General features: G+C 36.1%; 1 protein-coding gene across 1 annotated transcript in view; it reads left to right on the top strand.

The window, feature by feature from the left end:
- The first annotated feature begins 1022 nt into the window (after window positions 1-1022).
- LOC127549939 (serine protease inhibitor A3N-like) overlaps window positions 1023-22123 on the top strand; it is a 37364-nt gene continuing 16263 nt past the window's right edge. The window contains exons 1-3 of the mRNA XM_051978437.1: window positions 1023-1124; window positions 7866-8521; window positions 20387-20660. Of these exons, the coding sequence (XP_051834397.1) occupies window positions 7882-8521; window positions 20387-20660 (914 nt within the window). The 5' untranslated portion in view covers window positions 1023-1124; window positions 7866-7881. The remainder of the gene's footprint in view (window positions 1125-7865; window positions 8522-20386; window positions 20661-22123) is intronic.

Raw genomic sequence — 22123 nt, 5'->3', positions numbered from 1 at the left:
ATTTCTTTTGTACCCTATTTGGTACCTGGTACCAAATAAGGACTAGCATTACTTATTTGAACAATGTCCCCTCTAGACTAGAGGTTTTCAATCTTTCAATCTTCCAATGGACCACTATTGAAGAGTGTGGTAGAGTGGGAAAAGGACTTGGCTGAAAGACCAAATCTTGGAATGTGATTCCATATGTGTTATGCCTTTCAATTAAGTTGTCATGCCTTTGTTAGATGGAATCACTACACTGTGAAACAGAAAATGTCTCTAAGGTTATTACCTCAAAGTGACATTTATTTATAGCATCAGAGCAATTGGATTAGATTTGTCTTATTCCAGATGGGCAGAAAAGAGAAGACCCATCTCATTTCTTTCTTTGCAGGAAAGGAAGATTGGGACATTGAACAGAAAAGGGAGTGGAGTAAACTCAGTTGATGCATTGATTAATTTTACTGGATTCCCACTTTTTTCATCTCTTGTTCTCTGATATAAGGGATAGCAGTCAAGGAGAATATTTTGGCATGAAAGTAATATTAAAACAAAGGAGATCACTAGAAATTAAAGATTATGTTTAGTGATAAAGAATTCACTTCCTTTCAAGACAGTCTTTTTCACTGAAGAAAAAGTTCTAAATGTCTGTCTTCATATAAAGGGGGGCAGGCATGAGACTTCTTATTCCCAGTTTAGTTGAGGTTGTCATGAGATATAGTCATAGATGACAAGGTATTAATTCTAAAAGAAGAAGAGTGGTAAGAAAGAAAGGAAGGAAAGAAAGAAATTTTCCTGGCAGCACTTGATAATACAAGTACAATTATAATTTTCTGATTGTCTGATTAGGTAAATAATAGATTTTATCTTCAAGCATTCTCATTCCTTCAGGCTGAGATCAAATAAAGGAAAATGCATTATGAAATACATGATTTAAACACGTGGTCTTAATCTTTTAGTGAGGAATAGGCAAATAAATAGAAAGGTCCAGTTACTGGAAATCATTATTTTGCCAGTTTCAACATAAAAAAAAAAAAAAAAAACAGGAAATTTGCTTACTAAACTAGGGGAGGAGCTTTTTCTTGTGGTAAATAAAAGCAGTGACAGTGAACAAAGTAAGCAGCTGTTACCTTTGGGATTGGGTGGTAAGTAATATTTTTCTCTTTCAATGCTTTCTGCTCAGGTGAATAAATCTCTTTGTTCTTTAATATTTGGAGAATATCAAAGCTGAAAGAGGCCTTAGTCCAACTTATGCATTTTTCAGTTGAAGAAACTGAGATCAATAATTGGAAAGTGACTTGCCTAAATTTATACAGATTTAAGTAGTAAATTCATGCTTCAAATGCAAGATCCTTTGATTGACTCCAGAGCTCTATCCAGTACACTCCAGAATTCATTCAACAAGAAACCAATCTCATTTCAGCTCTGCCACTAACTAGAATCATGGCAAAAAAGCAGGATAATTTTCTAACTATGTGTTTCTGAACTTCAGTTCTATCATCCATAAAAATGTGTATCCTAATAGTTGATTTGCCTCCTTCACAAGGTTGTTTTGAGGAAAATGTTTTGTAAACCATATAGTGATATGGAAATAAGAATAAATATAATGATCTAAGTGTCTACCTAGTCCTAATAATTTTGGTTCTGACATTCTATACTCCAAGGTCTTGTCCAATTCTGATATTATTTGTTTTAATGTGCCTTTGATTTCTAACAGTCTGTGTTTAGTTTTCTAAACTTCCTTCAAATTCTGAGTTCTTTGTCATTCATGATTTAATGAGGTCTAACATATACCCAAAATAACCTGATTTTATAAACACAGGATGGTTTTTATAGACAAAATGATTTTTAATAACTTGATTTCTTTTTCCAGGCCCACTACAGATGACTTTTGGGTGGAATGGAGTGGGGAATTAAATGATTTTTTTGATATAAACAGGACAGTATATTTTAAAATATATAAGCTCAATTAGAATTTTCATTGTCATTAGCTGGGAGGTGAAGACAAGGTACTCTCTCAATTCTTTAGAGCAGATTCCATACATTATTAATAATGATGTAAGGATAGACTACTTCTCCAATATTTGAGACACAAAATTATTTTCATTTTTACTTTTTTTCTCCCCAGAAGCTAATTCAGTGTCTGACACACAGAAGATATTTAATGTAGGGTGCTATGAGTTTGGGAGAACTAATTGTCAAATTTTTATTATGAGCATTTATACCTTGGAAATCTATATAAGCTTAAATTCAAGGCTTGTTTTATTGTTTGATCAATTGTCCAAAGTAAAGAAAGTGATATAGAAAATGGTAATAATGCAGATTAAATTTAAAAAATGTGTCATGGGCACATTTTGTTTTCATGGAGAACTGGTTGTTAAAACACTTACCAATACACCTTTGTACTTAATAGATGCTTGCTGATTTATTGCTTGATTAAATATAAAGCACTGAATTGCATTGCCATGATACTAGAATTTTTTTGTTTTCTTGGGAAACAATTTCTTGAGAATAGATAAGTCAAAGGCAAGTTACCTGGAGGAGGGGGGTGTGTAAGAAGTAACAAGGAATCAAAAAGTCTGGGTTTTAATCCTTGCTTTATCACTAATTCAGTGTGATTCTGGTCTGTGCTCTCCTCTCATTATGCATTCTTTCCTTAATGGTTAAATAAAAGGAATGGATTAGATCACCTCTAAGGTCCCTTTCTCCCTTTCAAGCCACCAAATGGCTCATTTGATAGAGTAGTTGGCCTGGAATCTGGAAGACCTGAATTCATATGTAACCTATTTTTTACTAGATGTATGGGCAAGTCACTTAATCTCTGTTTGCTTTAATCCACTGGAGAAGGAAATGCAAATTACTTTAGTATCTTTGCCAAGAAGATCCCATGACCAATGGTCTTTGTAGTTACAAAAAGTCAGACACGACTGAACAATGACAAGCTTTCTTTAAGCAATAAAGTAGAATTAAAGATTAAATTGGATTAAAAATTCTTCTAGTATTAAGGCTTTCATAAAGTATCTGTGTAATCTCAGGCAAATCATAACTTTACTGTGCATCAGTTTCCTCTTTATAACCTAAGAAAATGAGATAACCTTATTTCAAAGTTCTCCCTCTCTGTGCAAATTTTTATGTGTTTTTAACCTAATCCATCCCATCAATCCTAAAGAATGATCAACAAAGTACTTTGAGTGTGCAAAGACATTTGGTCTTTGAATAACCCTTATTTAAATGCAATTATCCCAATGGGGTGAAGTCTTCAGTTATCAATTAATATCTTAGTAGGCATTAGTAGCAATGAGGTATTAGATAAGGTTGTGAGGGAAAGTTTCAAGTGTTTGAGGAAATCAGAGAATTGAGAAAGGAACAAATGTAATGCCAGAGTAACTGAGCAAAACAGAGATTAGAGACCAATTTAATAGTTTATTAAATGAAGAGATATACTGGGACCAAATGGATCTTGGTCCCAGACTGGACAAGATATCATCTCAAAGAATCCAGCCCTAAGTATCAGACAGCAAGCTTTTTTATAGGATAACAAGAACAATGTCATAATGGGGGAGGTACCTGGATGGGGATAACCTAATGGGGGGAAGCACCTAAGATGACATAATGGGAGGTACTGGAGAGGCTCCTGATATTCTAATGATGTCTAAAATGGATAAAGACCTTTATCCCATTAAACATTAAAATGGAATAAGTATAGCTTAAAGTCTAAGATATAAAACTTTTATCCTAGCAAACATTAAGAGAGAAAGGTTATAACCTGAGGCAGATAGGACAATGGGGAAACTAGGTCAGGACATCAAAAGGGAACTATGGCACAATATTCCACACACTCTCTCTCTAACTATTCAAATCTTTTAATTACCTTCCTCTAGAAGGTCTTAGCACCATAATTTTGAACAACAATGTGATGTAAATAGACCAAATAAAAATTAAAATAAAGCTAGAACAATGCAAGGACTTATGGCAAGATCAAGTCTCTCTCTGATAACCCCAGAGTTAATCAGCAACACACAAAGTTCCTTATTTCAATCATGCCAGGTCCTCTGCAGTTGGGGAGCATATGGACAGAGGTCTGTGGTCATTTGTGCATGACTTGGCCTCTGCTTACAGAGCAGCAGGGTTCAAGACAGTTGTGCTGCCCATTCAGAGGGGCAACCCGCTCCAGGGGAGAAGGGTGAGGCTTGGAGTAGCTCTACCTGTCTGTGCCCAGAGGAACAGACAGGGCTGCAGAAAGGATCAGATTTCTGAGATTATGCACAATTAGACTAAGTCAGGCAAACCCCAAACTTTTAGAGGCCTGATATCAACTACAAGGTTCTTTTAAGTACACTGAAATACTAATTAAGGACCTGGGGTAACAGGAGTGGAGAAACAAATCACAGAGACTGCCAGTCCTAAGACAGATATTCGATTTCTGGTTGTTTCTAAAAAATAATCCCCAAAACTGAATCTGCCAGGGCAATTCCAACAGAATAAGGAATTTCAAAGTTAAAGCATAACCAGAAAATCATAGTCCTTTTAAGTATGCTGAAATGCTAATTAAGGACCTGGGGTAACAGGAGTGCAAAAACAAATCACAGAGACTGCCAGTCCCAAGACAGGTATCTCATTTTTGGTTGTTTCTAAAAAATAATCCCCAAAACTGAGTCTGCTAGGGCAATTCCAACAGAATAAGGGATTTCAAAGTTAAAGCACAATGAGCAAATCATAGTCCAGTAAATTTAAGCAAGGAGTAAAAAATGAAAAGGACATTAAAAAAATTAAAGGACTTCCAATTAAATCTGAACTAGTAAGATAGGGGGTAGGGCAGAAGTGCTTAAGAAAATATACCAGTTTCCCCAATTTCCTATTTCTTCCTCCCCTTTTTTTTTTTTTTCGGAAAGGAATTATCAAATAACCATCCCACATATAAATCATATACATATGCATATACATAACAGACTAAAAGTCCCTTAAACATAACAGCCATAGTTACACAAGTTTAACAATTTCCATCCCAAGTCTTAAACACACAGTAATACAGAGTTAAAATTCTAACAATTCAATCACTTTCCCACTCCCCCATATCAGTCCAAATTACAAAAACCCTAAATTACAAAAGCTGCTTCCTGCTGAAAATGGGTGAAAATGCTCAGTCCAGGGAGGGGGATGGGTGTGATATGGTGTGCTGACAATCAAAGCTTGATCTAGGTCCCAGAAGCAAGTCAATATATCTGTAATTTGACCAAATCTAGAAACAAAAACAAATCTAACAAAGAAAAGTTAGAACAGTCTGAGATAGAAAGACTGGTCCACAAAGACTGCTACAAGATGTGGCCTCTCATTAGCTATAAACCTTAAAAAAGAAAAAAAAAACTTGAATATCCAGACTAAATACTTATTTGCTCAAATATTTAGGATATAATGATTACAGATAACCATATTGGAAACACCAAGATATGACATAATTGAATTAATAATTTCTTATTGACCATTGCTCTGATTATAGAAATCAGTTACAGGAGGGAAAAAAAATGCAGTGGCATATTAACTACAAATCCAAGAAATTTTACCTCCAATGACAAATTCTAAACAGATATTTACCATAACCTTATATTTATACAAATCAGTTTGCTGCTTTTAGCCAAGAACCAAGTGGCTACAACTTGATAAAAAAAAATGTCTGAAATAGTTTGGGGAGGGGGGGAGGAGAGGATTCCATGTGACTGCCCTTCCCCCCACACTGCCTCCCAAGAGACTGGGTTGGGGAGGAGGGAAGTTGAACTAAACTTCACTCCAGGCTAACTAGATGCACCAATAGCTGAAGTAACAGCAGTGGGGGGGTGAGTTTAAATCTTTACAAAAGATCCCTACCCCACCCAACATTTAAAGTAGCAGAAATCAGTGGGTGGGTGGATGGATGGGGGAATTCCATAAAACCCACATGTCCAGCAGAACTGGATTTAAAGCATAATTTATAATGTTATAATATAGGTAACAAACTCTGAACCAAATACAACTTTAAATTCCCAATAATATAAAACTGCTTTTCCTATCTCATTTCAAATAATGAAACAGCACAGTTTCATTCTCTTCCTCTGGCTCCATGTGGCCATTATTCCTAATGCACTCCTCCTAAGCTCCAACTTGGGCAGAGTTGAAGTTTTCAGAAAAGTTAGATCCTTTTGCCTACATACTTTATCTAATTAGAGGCACACGACCCCTTTCAGGCAAGTTAACAGAACTTCTTTAATAAGCTATTGTTCTTTTAAGATCTTATACTTAAAGATAACTAATTCTACCCTGCATAGGCAACAGGAAAATTTATTTCCCAAATTTAGAATCATCTTAAAATTCCTAATCAAATGTTTTCTCCAGCTGGAGTTCAGTATTGGAACAACAAATTCCCAAATTTGATCATTGTTCTTAAATTTAACAGAGCTCTTAAAACTAACAAAACAGACAAACAAATCACACAGAACACAGAACACACCTAGACTGCACAATTACAACATTCAGTAAGACATTGACATCAAAACCAGAGCCAAATGGTGTCTTAAAAGGACACCCAAATGGTGACAACTGCGTCCAGTTCAACACTAATAAAGAACCAAAGCCAAATGGTGTCTTAAAAAGAAACCCAGATTTATACTCTGGAATGCCCAGAGTTGTGCCAACTGACACACAGAATCATATGTGTCTTAGGAGACACTCAGGTAGTACCAACTGCATCCAATTTGACACTACTCAGAATTTTAACATCTGTCAGTGTCCTGTTATTCTAAGAACCCAGGTGTTAGCACAAGTAAGTATCAGACTAGGTGTCTAGGAGACACAAAACCAAAGGGTATTATCCAGAATTCAATGCCTATCATTCTGTCAGCATTCTAATATTCTGAAAATCCAGGTGCTAACACAGACAGACAAAAACAAATCAGATTGGACTTACTCTCCCCTGGCAGAATCCAAAGTATCTACTGTCAGATGTGGCCCCAGCTGGTGAACTGCTCTCTTTCTGGAGCCTCTGGAGGAATCCCAGGGCTGGACAAGACTATCATCTCAAAGAATTCAGCCCTAAGTATCAGACAGCAAGCTTTTTTATAGGATAACAAGAACAACGACATAATGGGAGAGGTACCTGGATGGGGATAACCTAATGGGAGGAGGCACCTAGGATGACATAATGGGAGGTACTGGAGAAGCTCCTGATATTCTAATGGTGTCTAAAATGGATAAAGGTCTTTATCCCATTAAATATTAAGAGTCTAAGATATAAGACCTTTATCCTTATCAAACATTAAGAGGGAATGGTTATAACCTGAGGCAGAGTAACTAAATCAAACATTAAGAGGGAAAGATTATAACCTGAGTCAGATAGGACAATGGGGAAACTAGGTCAGGAAGGCAAAGCATGGCACAACATCAAAAGGGAAGTGTGGCACAACACAAGGAAGGAGGAAAAAAGTTTATGGGGAAGCATCAAACACAAACTTCCCAGTTTTTTCTTCCACTGTTTCTGAACCCTGAGAGTACATAAAAAAGTGGTAATGACAAGACTCCACACTTTAAAAGAAAGAAATAAAGGAACAATATTATTGTTGTTTAGTCATGTTTGCCACTTCATTACCCCCTTTGGAATTTTTTTGATATAGATACTGAAGTGGTTTGCCATTTCCTTCTCCAGTTCATTTTTTAAATGAAGAAACTGAGGCAAATGGGGTTAAATGATTTACCCAGGCTCACACAGCTAGCAAATGTCAGAGGCCAAATTTGAACTCAGGAAGATGAGTCTTCCTGACTCCATTCTCAACACTCTATCCACTGCCACCTAACTGCCCAAATCTAATGCTATTTAGGATTTTACCTATAATGACTTCAGTGAATCTTCTTTTCCACAGATTAGGGGTTGGAAGAATGAAATCCACCTACCTTCTGGGACTGCTCCTGGCTGTATTCTGTGTGACTGGGCTGTGTAACCCTGACACACAGGAAGCTCAAACAGGTGACCAAATCCAGGAGCAGCAACTAAGTGGAATAAATCCAGCTTTCTCTTCAATACATACCAGCAATGCTAACTTTGCGTTCCAACTATACAAGAAGCTTGCTTCGGAAAAAACCCAAGAGAATGTCCTCTTCTCTCCTCTGAGTATATCAACAGCATTTGCTCTCCTGTCTCTTGGTACCAAAGGAACCACCTTGAGTGAGACCCTAGAAGGCCTGGGATTCAACTTGACAGAGACCTCAGAAGTTGAAATCCACAGAAGCTTTCAGCAGCTCTTACATTCCCTCAATCTCCCAAATGATGATTTTCAACTAAGCTCAGGCAATGCCTTGTTTACCAGCAAACATATAGAATTGATAGAGAAATTCCAGCAAGATAGCAAGTTACTATATTCAACAGAAGTTTTCCCTGCTAATTTCCAGGATCCTGATTTAGCAACAAAACAGATCAATGATTATGTAGAGAAGCAAACACAAGGGAAAATCATAAATTTGTTTGACAGACTTGATAAAAACACAGTAATGGTTCTCGTGAATCACATATTCTTTAAAGGTAAGAATTTGGGTTCATCTGGATGGCTCAAGGGAGAAAAATTCTTTTATAAGTGATTGTTGGACCCATGACCTCATTTTTTCTCATAGGCAAGTCCCTAAGGTTTGTTCCACTGGAATCTTCTACTAATTTCTTGCTTGCTGGTCATTTTCTGGCTCTGGGCTGGTCATTTTCCCCATTGAATTTGTTTTTGTTTGTTTGTTGTTGTTATTGTTGTTTTATAAAGCAAGGAAGTTGGACTGTATGAACTCTCAAATATATAGTCAATTTGAAAAGATAAAGAAAAAAAAAAAACCAGAAGTTAGTCTTCCTTCCATTTCTACTTTCTTCCTTGACAATTAATGAACTATTCTTGTAGATTCTCATTTTACTTTTTGTCGTTATTGTAACTATGGGATCACAGAATATTAAAGTTGGAAGAGACCTTTTAAAGAGACCATCTATTTAGGCTTGCTAGGGTAAAAGGACTTGTCCAGAGTGACACATGAAATAGCCAAAGCTAAGACTTAAACCTTTATCCAGTGCTTGCTATTACAGGCAACATAATCAGTCAGTCGGTTGACAAAAGTTCACTAAACATTATGTGCTAGACTTTGTGTTAAGCACTGGAAATACAAGTCCAAAATATTTCTTGTCTTCAAGGAACTTATCTTGGAATGGAGAAAATAGCGTGATGAAAAAAAAAAAAAAACAATCAAACCATGTACATAAGAAATAGAATAAATGGAAGATGAGCTGAGAGAGGAAGTCATTAACACTTGAAAGAACTGAGATAGGTCTCCTGCAGAAAGTGAGATTTGAACTAAGTTTTGGAAGAAATAATGGAAAATAAAAGTAAGATATGAGGAGTGAGAAGATTCCAGGCATGGAGAGTAACCAGTGCAAAGATATGGAAATGGGCAATGAAGCATTAAACAAGTAACAGCAAGAAAGGCCAGTAGAAATGGATTGTAGGGTGCAGAGAGAGGAGTTAATTATAAAAATAGAAAGGAAGGAAAAACCAGATTTGTGAAAGGCTTTACATTCCAAACATAGGATTGTAAATATGATCCTGGGAGTGATAGGGAAAAAACACAGAAGGGGTCATAAGAATGTACAGAGGATATTTTAAAATGTCAAGTTATGTGCTAGATGTAGTCCTTATTACAAATATACACGAAATTAGTCTTTCTTGGTTCCCTTCCCCTTGATGGATTAAACTCTTCTCAAAATCTTGTCTTAGGCAGCTGACTCAGTCTGATCTAGATTGGGTTTAGCATTAAGTTCTAGATACCCAGCTAATTTAAGCTCCATTTGACAAGGCTAATGTGTGTTGTCCAAGCTCATAAAAGTATGAGTGACCCAGAACTCCATCAAGGCATTTTTTTCTTTCCTTTCTCATTTTCTTAAGAGTAGACTTCTTGGGATTTAGCACATTTGCAAAATGTTTGAAGTCATCTTCCTCAGCTTAAGCTTCTGTGAGTATGAATCCACAGAATCCTTTATATACTTTGGCAGGAAATCCATCACTATTCTTTATTTCAGGCTTCTTATACCACCTTAAAGCTTTGCCTAGTGCCAGTCCCTTGAAATTCTCTCATCTGTGACCTGTCCTATTCTAGGGGTTTTCTTGAAGTAAATTTATCTACTTGTTGATTAGGATAATAGGTTCTGCCTTATAGCTGAAGTTTTGACTTTTCTACCTACTGTCATAAGATGAAATCAGAGTAACCTTCTCTCTGAAGCCATATAGCCAAAATCCACGAAGCCTAGATCACAATGATCACTTTTCATTAGCCAATGGTGCTTCCTAGCAAAAGGCCCAATAGACTTATTCTTTCCATTTCAAAATTACTTCCATTATCTTCCTGTTCCCTTGGGTAATAGCTCACTGAAAACACTGAGAAGATTGGCCACTGGTACTTCACTTTTATTTACTTTCCTGGTACTAATTATAACTCACAATTATATATAATTTTAAGTATTCATTGCATTTTTCTCAATATAATCCTATATAATGAATTCCACTTCCCAATTCAGCATCTAGGACATGATACTTCCTCTTTGGTTCAGATCACAACCAATCTATCTTTTTATCCTATGCAATTTTTGTTCATGTCTTTCCATAAACCTTCCATAAAGGAGCCACCAAAAGCTAAAAGGCTTTTTTCAATTACTGTGTTATGGCTATTAGAGCAGTACTTGGCTTGATTACTCTTCCTTTTTATAATATGACAACTTCAGTTCCCTTTCTGAGTTCATATATTCATTTATGTATTTTATGTCCCCTCTCATGTACAAATCATGCTGCAACTTACTGATGTCTACCATTTATGTCACCTGAAATAGTGATTCTTTGGAATCATGATTGTCCATTATTCATATATGTTATTGATGAGATTTAGATTTGGGGAACTCAAATGAAATTAGGGTTTCTGGTGGCCAGGGAGTTAAATGAGGTCTAGTGGCAGGTTTGGGGTTCAGGGCATTAAATGGAGCTCCCCTGCAACCCATTGGGATTCGGCGCAAGGGTAGGGAGTTTTGGGGACTCCCTTTTGACTGTGCATAGATTCCCTGTAAAGGAATTTACAGACCGAAAAACCCAGATTGATAAGAGGTTTATTATGCATAAAATATTATGCATATTAAGCATAAAGTCTGGTTAGGGAAATAGGTGAGGATAAAGAGAGGATAACACTGGAAAAGAATATTATTCCAGTGAGCAGATCTATAGAAAATGGAGTTTTGCACTGAGAATGCAGTTCTCAGTGGGCAGAAAGACATAGTAGTAAAGGGAACTGTCAAGGTCCATCTGCAAAGATCTTAATTGATGGAAGCTCATTATATTGCTTGTCTTGGTGGAGGTTGGGAAACTCGAGCAGATCATTAGAATGGGGGTTGGGAGAGTCCAACTTGGCTCAGATCCAAAGGGGGCTGGGACAAGCTCGACTCTCCTTTTGGAATTCAAAGGGATGCTTTTGACCAGGATTTGTGAATCAAAGGCCCTGGCTTCCTGAGCTGATAATGCATCAGCTAGGAGGGGCTGGGAATCAGAAAGGAATCACAAATCAATAGGAAATACAGTTTCTTAAAGGGACCATAACCCACTTCACTATCGTTAGTAAAATATAAGTGGAGTTTAAGAGATGGATTTTTTTTGGCCAAGGAATAAGTTTGGTTTATTGGAAACATGGAAGAATTTCCCAAATGTGATTTAATGATATCTTTGATTCAATCTTATTTCCAACTCTTTGTCCACCTATAGCATCTGATATGTGTAGATGTGTGATATCATCCTCTCCTTTTTTCTTATAACTGAGGATTTAAGTGACCTGTTTATTGTCACACTCAGACTCATATATTCTTACACAAAATACAAGAGTCTTTATACCAAACCACTGATCTTTAATGATTTCTTCTTGGAGTTTTCTAAATTTGGATTCATGAAGGATAAATATTTTAACATTGAGTAAATACTGCCAATTCCTCACCAATAAAGAGAAGGGTCCAGCACCACAGGCTATTTGTGTATTGGCTTAGCCAACTATATGATTATACAAACCACTGTAAGGCCAGTATGTTTTCTTCAATTAGTTGTTAGAATCTGGGAATGGAAAAATGGACCACACCCACATAGAAAGAATTGTTTTTTTTTTTTTTTTTTTTGATTTAACAAATTATAGCTTGTGTTTCCTAGTTTAGTTTAATTCCAAGACTGCACATGATATAGCTACAACAGCATCCATCAGCATTTCTTAAGCATCTGCTTTGTACTAGGAACTGTAGGTGCTAGTATATAAAAAGAAACAGTTAGGATTTAGGAGACTTGTGATGTCATCTCTAATTCACTGTTTCTAAGCCTTTCATTTCACCTTTGTCTATTTTAATTTCTTCAGCTGTAAAATGAGGATAATCCCTATTTTGTAGTTTTAATATGTGCATTTTCTCCATTGTGCATCATGTATTTTAGGATTGCTAATGCTTCTCCAGTGAAATATTATGATTTCTGGCTCCTTTGATATGATCAGTCAAGTTCTAATATTTACTTCTCCAATTATTCCTCTCTATTCCTCAGTATTGTGATTGGATTCATATATTTTATTGTGTAAAAACTAAAAGCCATTCCTGTAGTATTTCTTGGATCCCCATAGCCACAATCAGTTTTCAAATGTTCCTGTGTATTCCTGATCATCCCTGTGACAACTATAGCATTATGTTTCCCAGAGTGCTGAAGTTCTAGGATTTGGAAGTGAATAAACTATGGAACTGACATCTATTTCTGTCATTCTGATTCATTAGTGAGTGAGTGTAGAAATGTATTACTTGACTCAATTCCAATATTTAAAACTCATATTAACCTAAATACTAAAGGCAGATTAAAAATGAGTAGTGAGAATGGAAAAAGAGAGACTAATAATATTAATAGCTATAAGTAATGGACTAATACTCTCTATAAAATTTAAAGTCTAGTCCCTTCACACCTTTCCAGGTTTCTTACATTTGATTCCCCTCCAGGTACTCTAAAATCCATTTAATCTGACTTACTTGGTGTTCCTTAGGAATACTTCATATTCCAACTGAAGTCTTTGTACTGACTTGTTCTCCTCCTAGCTATAATTCTTCCTGGCTCTCTTACATCTTAACTTTCTTCAAGACTCAGCTCAAATCCCAGAGGCCCCTCTCAGCCTCTGAAGCTGCTTGTGCCCTCCCTTCTAAGATTACCATCCATCTACTCACATAGTCAAACATACTGTGTTTCTTCCACAACAATGTGATATCATTTTGGTCCCTTTTGAGTATGAAGGATGAGTGACTAACTTGTACATACCCAGTTATCCCTATATTATCTCCCATATGAGAATGTGAAGTCTAGGGACTGTTTTTCTTTCTTTTTTATCTCCAATACTTGTCACAGTACTTGGCAGTAAGTGCTTAAATGATTGTTGACTGATTAATGATGATAATAGTTTCCACATTACAGTAGACTGTGAATTTAAGATAAATTTCAAGCACATTATCTTATGTGATCTTACAACAGCCTTGAGAGGTAAGTAGTGACTGGCATTGAATGCATAAAGAAGGCAGGAATTGTCTTCATTTTGTAGATGAGGTAATTGCAACATGGAAAAGTCAAATGAGTGACTTAGAGTCATACAGTGAATCAGGAATGATATTGTTAAGAGGTGAGATACTCTAACAGCAATGAGGTGTTACCAGGCAGGTGTTGCAAGTTTTGCGAAAGAATTCATAGTCCCAGTCTCCAAGTGATTTGACAAAATGGGTTTATTTTCACTGAGAAATCTCAGTGGGCTGGTTCTGATTAGGAAGTTAGCAAAGATTGGGATACAGAGTCTTGATTTTATTTAGTTTTCTATGGCCCAGAGCTAGGGAGTGATCTCCAGATGAATTGAGGGACTAATTTCCAGGTTAATAATGGTTGGTGGTTATGTCCTAGGCCAAGATCTCCAAATGAATTGAAGGTGAGGATTATTGTGAGAGTTTCTTCTGGTAATCAAGTAGGAGGGTGGGGATGCTCCCAGAAGCCTTGAAAGGTTGAGATTCAGGGTTTTTTTTAACTCACCCCCGCCTCCCCAAAGATCAGGGGCATACAGTTCTATTACATCAATATCACAAGTCTCTTAACTCCCTAATGTACAGTTCATGACTTTTCTCTTTTAGGAAAGGCATCTACCAGTCGTTTTATACTGTATATACTATGCTATTAAAGTGGCAGATTGGTGGCAGCAGAAAATAAAGTATGTAGAAAGAGAAAGAAAAAAGACTGATGGTGGCACTAGGCTTCCAGAATCATCTCAAATTCCTCAGAGTTTGATCACAAACTCTGGGTTGTATCAGTAACTAGTCTTTGGGATTATTGACTCATGCTACCCAAGTTCATATGAGAAAGAATGAATTAGATGAGAAGACCAAGAGATGAATTTATTGTGGGAGATACAATTGGGTTATGAACCAGAAGAGTCTGGTTCTCATTACCTATCCAGGCTACTCCCTTTTTTCTGGGAAGATCTCAACTAAAAACCAAAATTGTAGTTTGCAGTTGCTTCTATGGGTTGTCCTCTTTGATGAGGCCCTCCAATAATGTCTATACTCCCCCTGAATAAAGAGTGATCAATGAACCCCGAATTCACTCTAAGCTTGTCTATCTGTGTTTCAGTAGATAAGGTAAGTGCACCTTCTTGCTGACCCATTACATTTTATATGATGTAGTGGCTATAGAAAAATATCTCTTAAAAATGTTTTATTGATGCTTTTTAAAAAAAAAATGTTAATTCTCCCAATGACTCTCTTGCTATCAATAGAATTTCCTTTGTAAAAATAATTTAATGAATATAGTAAAAATAAGTTAATGAATACATTGGCCACAACTAAGAAAACATGCCTTGTGCCATATCTACATGCCAGCTTTCCTCTGAAGAGAGAGAGAGGCTTGCTTTGCTGTCAGTGTTCAGAAGCCATGCTTGATCATTGCATTCATCATAATTTTAAGTATCAGTCCACTAAGGACATCTTGGATCTCTAGGGTTCACTTGGAAGTTTCTTTCTTTGGATAGGATTCTTGCTGTGGGGTCAGAATACATGACTAGCAATTCTTCTGACAAAAGGGAGATTGCTTTGGCAGTGTTGCCCTAGATACAAAGCCAGCCTTTCTGGTAGACTACAGACTGCTTCAGATCAGCCTATCAAAGGTCCCCAGATTTTTAGTCTTTACTACAGTTTAGAGATAATAACTTAGTCAATCACAGAAATGCTGCAACCCCTATGCCCAGAGAATTGCCAAAAATGCTAGTAATAACTAAAATTTGTTTTGGCTACAAGCTGATGTTAGGGACAGTGTTGGTAGAGATTTTCAAGGACTTAGTGAGTAATATTAATGATAATTAACATTTAAAATGTGGATCTATTAGCTCTAACTATCCTAACTATATGCCTATCTTAAACAGACAAAATAGCGATTATCATCCTGTGTTACCAAAAAAACCCCAAAAAACAACAACAAAAAAAAAAAAAACCCCAAAACTTATTGAGGAGGAATGATTTGCTTAGTCACATGATTGAGGAGTAACAGTTATGATTCATATCCAGATTGTTTTAACTTCAGTGCTCTCCAAAATTATGCTGAACCAGGATGGGAGTTGGGGATATATAGAGGTCCACACTGAACTTGGAGAGCACCAGGCCAACTGGGGAATTGATAAATTGGGAAGAGGCTTAGATGTCTTTGAGTTCATCCTGTAACTGAAGCATGAATTCTCTGTACAACATTCAGAACAAGTAAACAACTTTATATATCTATTTGATATTCTACTTGAAGATTGCTTATAGTAGTTGTAATGATGGAGAAACTGAGCAAGACAGAGATTAGAGAACAATTTAATAATTTATTAAATGGAGAGATATACTGGGACCAAATGGATCCATGGTTGGTCCCAAGGCTAAACGAGACTATTGTCTCCAGCCCTGAGTATTGAGACAGCAAGATTTTTATAGGATAACAAGAACAATGACATAATGGGGGAGGTACCTGGGTGGGGATGACCTAATGGGAGGAAGCACTTAGGATGACACAATGGAGGGAGGTACTGGAGAGGTTACTGATATTCTAATGATGTCTAAAATGGATAGACCTTTATCCTGTCAAACATTAAGAAGGAATGATTATAGCCTAAAGATATAAAACATTTATCTTATCATCATTAAGAGGGAAAGGTTATAACCTGAGGCAGAGTAACTAAATAGGACAATGGAGAAATTGGGTTGGGACATTAAAAGGGAACTGTGGCATAACATAGTGAACTCCTCACTACCTACCAAAGTAGTTCATTACAGTATTGTATGCATTCTATTAAAAAGATTTTGTTGTTTTATTACTTCAAACCAAAATCAAACTGTATAACTTCCATTCATTGACTCTAGTTCTGGTCTCAGAGGCCGAGTAAAATAAGTCTAACCCTTCTTCCCCATGATAGTTCTTTATAGACTTGAAAAAAAATTTCATTTCATTTATTAATCCTTTTAGAAAAATAAAAACTAGGGGGTGGAGGTGAGTGGGAACCTTCTAGAGGCATTATTTTAGGCCTGAAATGTTACTAGATCAAGTGGCAGGCACCCAATTTTGTTTTCTATCAGTGTTAACTTTAATAATTTCATTATTGCCATTCATTACTCTCAGGAACTCTATTATCATTGACAGACAAGGTATTATCTGATAGCCAGCAATGTTTTTGAATTCAGCATTTTAGTCATATACAATAAACTAGAACAAGATAGCCCAAGGGAAGAAATACAGCATTTCTAACTACATCATTTCCAAGACCAGGTAGTCTTTGTTATTCCTAAGGGCTGCAGCCATACCTTTTTATATCACCTTTGATTCCCTCCCCAGAAAGTCAACTCTTGTAATAGAGAATAAAAAATAAAGGGAATACAAATCAAAAAACCCCCAAGAATTGCACTTTACAAAGATGTTAGAAAATAGAGATATTCAATATTGGAGGGGTTAAGGAAAGAAAAACAGCTAATTATAATCTTGAATTTAAGACATCTATTAGACATCCATTTTGATATGACAGTGGATTTGAAAAAGTGGAATTGAGAGGAAAGGTTGGGGCTGGATAAATAGATCTAAGAGTTATCTGTATAGATGTGAGAATTTATTCTTGAATATCTTTGAGGAAAAAAAAACAACTAATATAATCTTGAATTTAAGACATCTATTAGACATCCATTTTGATATAAAAGTGGATTTAAAACACTGGAATTCAGAAGAAAGGTTGGGGCTGGATAAATAAATCTAAGAGTTATCTGTATAGATGTGAGAATTGAATCTATTCTTGAATTTCTTTGAGGAAAGAAAAACAACTAATATAATCTTGAATTTACGACATCTATTAGACATCCATTTTGATATAAAAGTGTATTTAAAAAACTGGAATTCAGAAGAAAGATTGGGGCTGAATAAATAGATCTAAGAGTCATCCATATAGATGTGAGAATTGAATCTATTGGAGCAAATGAGATCAAAGTTAAATAGAGAAGAGACAGATGAGAAGGCTCAAATCAAAGCCTTGAGAAATAATTGATGGGCATGATCAAGATGAAAATCCAGCAAAAGAGATTGAGGAAAAGTCAGGTGGGAGAAGAACCAGGAGACACCAGTGCCATAAAAGTCTAAAGAAAAGATAGTATAAAAGATAGCAGAGGATTAACATTGTGAAAAGTTGTAGAAAGGTGAAGAGGGATGTCTCTTTGATAAGGACTGCATAGAAATACAGGGGAGGGTTCCTGTGTCCCTAGAGGAATAGAAAAGAGGTAGTTTGATTTCCTTTCAGCAAATTTAAGCAGCATCCTGCAATGCTGTTTTAATTTAAGGTTTTTAGTTTTGAGATCTTTCAAACTGAATTTGTTTCTGCCTAAGGAAGGATCCTTAGAAATAGAAGGATCATTTTGCCACAAGCCCCAGATTTCTCAATTCTATAGTTCTCCATTCTCTTTAGGCATCCCTAGAGAGAGAGAGAAATATGACAAAAACTTTCCCTGAATAAAGGGACTTTTTGTCAAGTCACAGGAATTCCAGTCTGATCATTCCCGGACAGAGAATTCTGCTGAGCATCGAGCTCCAACAATCCAAATTTTCCTGGGAATTTGGAATGTTCTGGCTATAGAATAAAACAAGAAAAGGCTTTACCTTGTCCAGATTCTTGGGGATTCCCAGTCAGGGAATCAAAATGATGAACTGAGGTGGGGAATCCCCTCTATTCATCACAAATCCAATGAGAAAGAATTCGCAAACCCGAAAAGTCTGAATGGCAGAAAAGGGAAGTTTATTGTTCACTGAGAAGGTCTCTTAGTGGGCAAAACTCCTCATTAGGAATTTCCTAATTAGGAATTAATAGACCCCTGGTTATATGGGCAAATGTTGGCCTGAGGCTGGGAGCTGTCTGGACTAATCAATAAAAGACCATCAGACAGAGATCTCCAACTGAATAAAATCACTTAACTAGAAGTTTGAAGGCTTTTCCCAGTAGAACCCCCTGAAGGGGATCCAGGCCACCCCCAAAAGATCTCAGTTTCAATGAAAGGTGATTTGACCAAGATCTCCAATTGAATGAAGACACTTAAGTTGGGAAGGGCTTGTCTGGGAAGGTATGTTTTTCCCAGGAGAGAGCCTGAGACCCCCGAATCTCTCTTCTTTTACATATTAAAGGGGACACAGTTTCAGGGTTCATCCTGTACTCAGCACAGTGCCTGGCAAATTGTAGGTGCTTAATAAATGTTTATTCTCTTCTCCTAATCTCAAAACCACTTATCTTTTCAGGTTCAATTCCAATTCTGATTCTCATGTTCAACCTATGGTCTCACTCCCTGTTCCTTTTTCTACATATCTTGTTATCTACTATTCCTCTGGCCATTACAGGAAATTTTATACAATTGATTGATCTGTAACTGAAGTGATCTCTGATAAAATAAGGTTTTATAAAATTAAGTGGTTGGATTAGATGACTTCTGAGGTCCCTTATAGGTCCAACTCTATGATCATTCACTTTATTCTACAGAAGGGTAACATGACCAAAGGGAAACACTGGATTTCTAGAAAAAGAATTAAGGTTTAAACCCTGGCTCTACACTTTAATGCTTTGTTGAGTTTAGAAAAGTCATTTAATTGCTATGAAACTCATCTTCCTCATTAGTAAAAATATGAGGCTGTACTAGAATAATTGTAGAGCTTCTTCATTTTCTAAATCAATGATCCTTTGGTCCAATCAAACTTTAAGGGAGTGTTGAGTTTTTTTCCTTATTCCTTATTAAAAATTTCTGTCCTATGCCAATAAGAATCATGGAGCAGGAAAACAATGAAGTGAGAAGTAAAGGAATAGTTAAGTGATTTTTTCAGGCTCCTTCTAGCTAAGAAAAAAAAAGTTGTGAGCCTATAGATTTTTGAGCAAGGATTCTTAAACTGGAATCCAGGGGTTCGTGGAGAGATTTTAGGGGTTCCATGAAATTGGATTTTTAAAAATTTACATCATTATTTTCATTAACTACTAACAGAATTTTGACATTTTGTTGTTATTGTTGTTGTTTGTCCTTCATTCTTGAAGAGGTGTGCAAGGTCACCTGTCTCACTTGAAATGCCAGAAAAACTGAGGCAAGATAGATTAGAGTTTTTAACATTTTATTAATGGAGAGCTTTGATTAGTCAACTGGATCAGACTCTTGTCTCAAAGCATTCAGCCACAAGCAAGTAATCCCAGAGACTTTTATAGGGCTCCAGCAATCAGGGAAACAAAGGCAAGGGAGGTGGGGAACAGAACACTGGGTGAGTGAAAATTCCAGGAAGGACCATAATTCAGTTCTGACAGTTTGGGGGTAAGGAGAAAGAATCATAAATTCTGATAAGAAAGTGGTCAGGCAGGAGTCAGAAAGTGTGGTCAGAAGATGCCCAGGCATTTGAGATAAACCATTTGGAATTTAATGACTCTTTGGGATGCCAGAATTGTCAGAGCTCTACAGCCCTAATTATCTCAGTCTTATGGCCAGGAAGGAGGAGGGAGTTTCCACCAGGGAAACTGAGGCAAAAAAATTCAGGGAAACTGAGGCAATGAAACTGAGGCATTTCATACCCATTTGGGTCCCATGACAAGTTATAAATCAAAATGACTGTAGATGGCTTAAATTATAAATGTAGGCAATAAAATATTCAGGTTTCAGTGGGATTTGGCCAATGGGATCCATGACATATGAAACAAAGGTTAAAAATCCCTGATTTTGTGATTTCCAGTTCTGCTTGCCCTAGCTGTAGATACTACTATAAAATCGCTTTTGTGTATAACATTTTTTCTGTATCTTTTTTTTTTTTCTTCTCTTAAGCCAAATGGGAAACACCATTTGCTTCATCTGACACTTTTAAGGAGAAGTTCTTTGTGAGTGAAAACAAGACTGTTGATGTTTCCATGATGGGCAAAGCTGGATTTCATACCCGTATTTTCCAAGACAAGGAACTTTTCTGCACAGTTGTAGAACTGAAATATAGGGGAAATGCTACAGCACTTTTCATTCTTCCTGATATAACAAAAATGAAGACTGTTGAAGATGCTCTCAGTCTAGAAGTACTGAACAAGTGGAAAAATTCACTCCAAGAAAGGTAATTATTCACTATGATCATCTCTAGGATCACATCCAGCTTTAACACATTCTTTCTATTGTTTAATCTGTATTATCCTGTTCTTTCCATTCTTGATGACACTATTTAAAAAAAAAAAAAGCTAAACCAGAATGATTATTGATAAAATGCTCAGGGAATACAAAACAATCCTGGGAAATATTCACCTCTCAGGCAGAGGTGGCTGTATCTTAGTCAAAAGACACATTGAAATCTCATGAGCTAGCAATCCAAATTATAGTCATGTAAAAAACATGTTTTTCAGTTCAGTAAACTCTATTATTTTCTAACACCATTCTATATTGTAAATACTGCAACATCCTTCTATAAAATCTTAAGAATAAGTAAATATAAACGTTTTCTGATTTTTTATTTGTTTGTGTGTGCCTCATTTGCTCAGAGCCTGATTATATGCCAATGAACCCTGATAAAGTGTTTACAAAAAGAAGAATTGGCACATATTTTCCCAATCTTTTTTTTAAACAAATAAAATTACAATATAGACTTTTGAGCTGGGAAAAACCTTAGAAGTTATCAAATACCTTCATTTTACAGATGCAGAAACTGAGACAAGGTAACAACTAGTAAAGATTCAAATTCTGATTCCAAATTCAGGACTCTGTCTGACATAACACAGAAGTAAACTACATAAATACCAAAAAACTGCATTAGATAGGAACCTCAAGTCACCTCATTAGAAGATGGGTAATAGCCTTGATAAATAACCTCACAAAACTGAAAACTTTAATGTTTACAAAGTGCTTCCTCAAGACAACTTTGAGAAATAGATATCATTTCCCTCATTTTATAAATAATAAAACTGAGGAATTAAGTAATTGTCCAAGGTCACTCAGCAATTCAGTGCCAGAACTTACACTAGTTCCTGGTCTCCTGATTATCAATATAGGGCATTTTTCACTTTATCATAAAAATGGATTTTTTTTAAGAGAGGGAGATTACTTCTTGCCTTCTATCCTAGGATTATTTATGTTTTACTGGACTTTTACAAAACAAAATTATCCTCAAAATACAAGGGGAAGAAACCAACTCATCAATAACTCAATTGTGCCTCTATAAATATGACAAATTAAGAAATGAATTGGTTTTATTTGATTCAATTTAATAAATCCTTTAAGTTTAATTCAATTGGCAGTAGCAAAGCTGAGAAAGTACTAGCTTAATGTTTATAAGGCCTTTATTAGAATTCCAAATGAGCTACTACAGGAATGGCTTCCCTGAGTCACTTTTTTCTGGATTTATTTAACTTCTCCACAAAAAGTAGTGGGTTTGACTAGATAGATGGGCCTCTCCAATTTCTTTCAACTCAGACATTCTAAACTTCTTAATCCAAGAAAAATGTGTTAAATACTCATTATGTATAGTTTTGGGGGGAGCAGAGGCTAGTAGATATAAATATAAGCTTCAGATAAAAGCGCAGGTTGTTA

This window comes from Antechinus flavipes, chromosome 2 (assembly GCF_016432865.1).
Source record: "Antechinus flavipes isolate AdamAnt ecotype Samford, QLD, Australia chromosome 2, AdamAnt_v2, whole genome shotgun sequence".
Taxonomy (NCBI): domain Eukaryota; kingdom Metazoa; phylum Chordata; class Mammalia; order Dasyuromorphia; family Dasyuridae; genus Antechinus; species Antechinus flavipes.
This window is presented reverse-complemented; position numbering and strand designations above follow the sequence as displayed.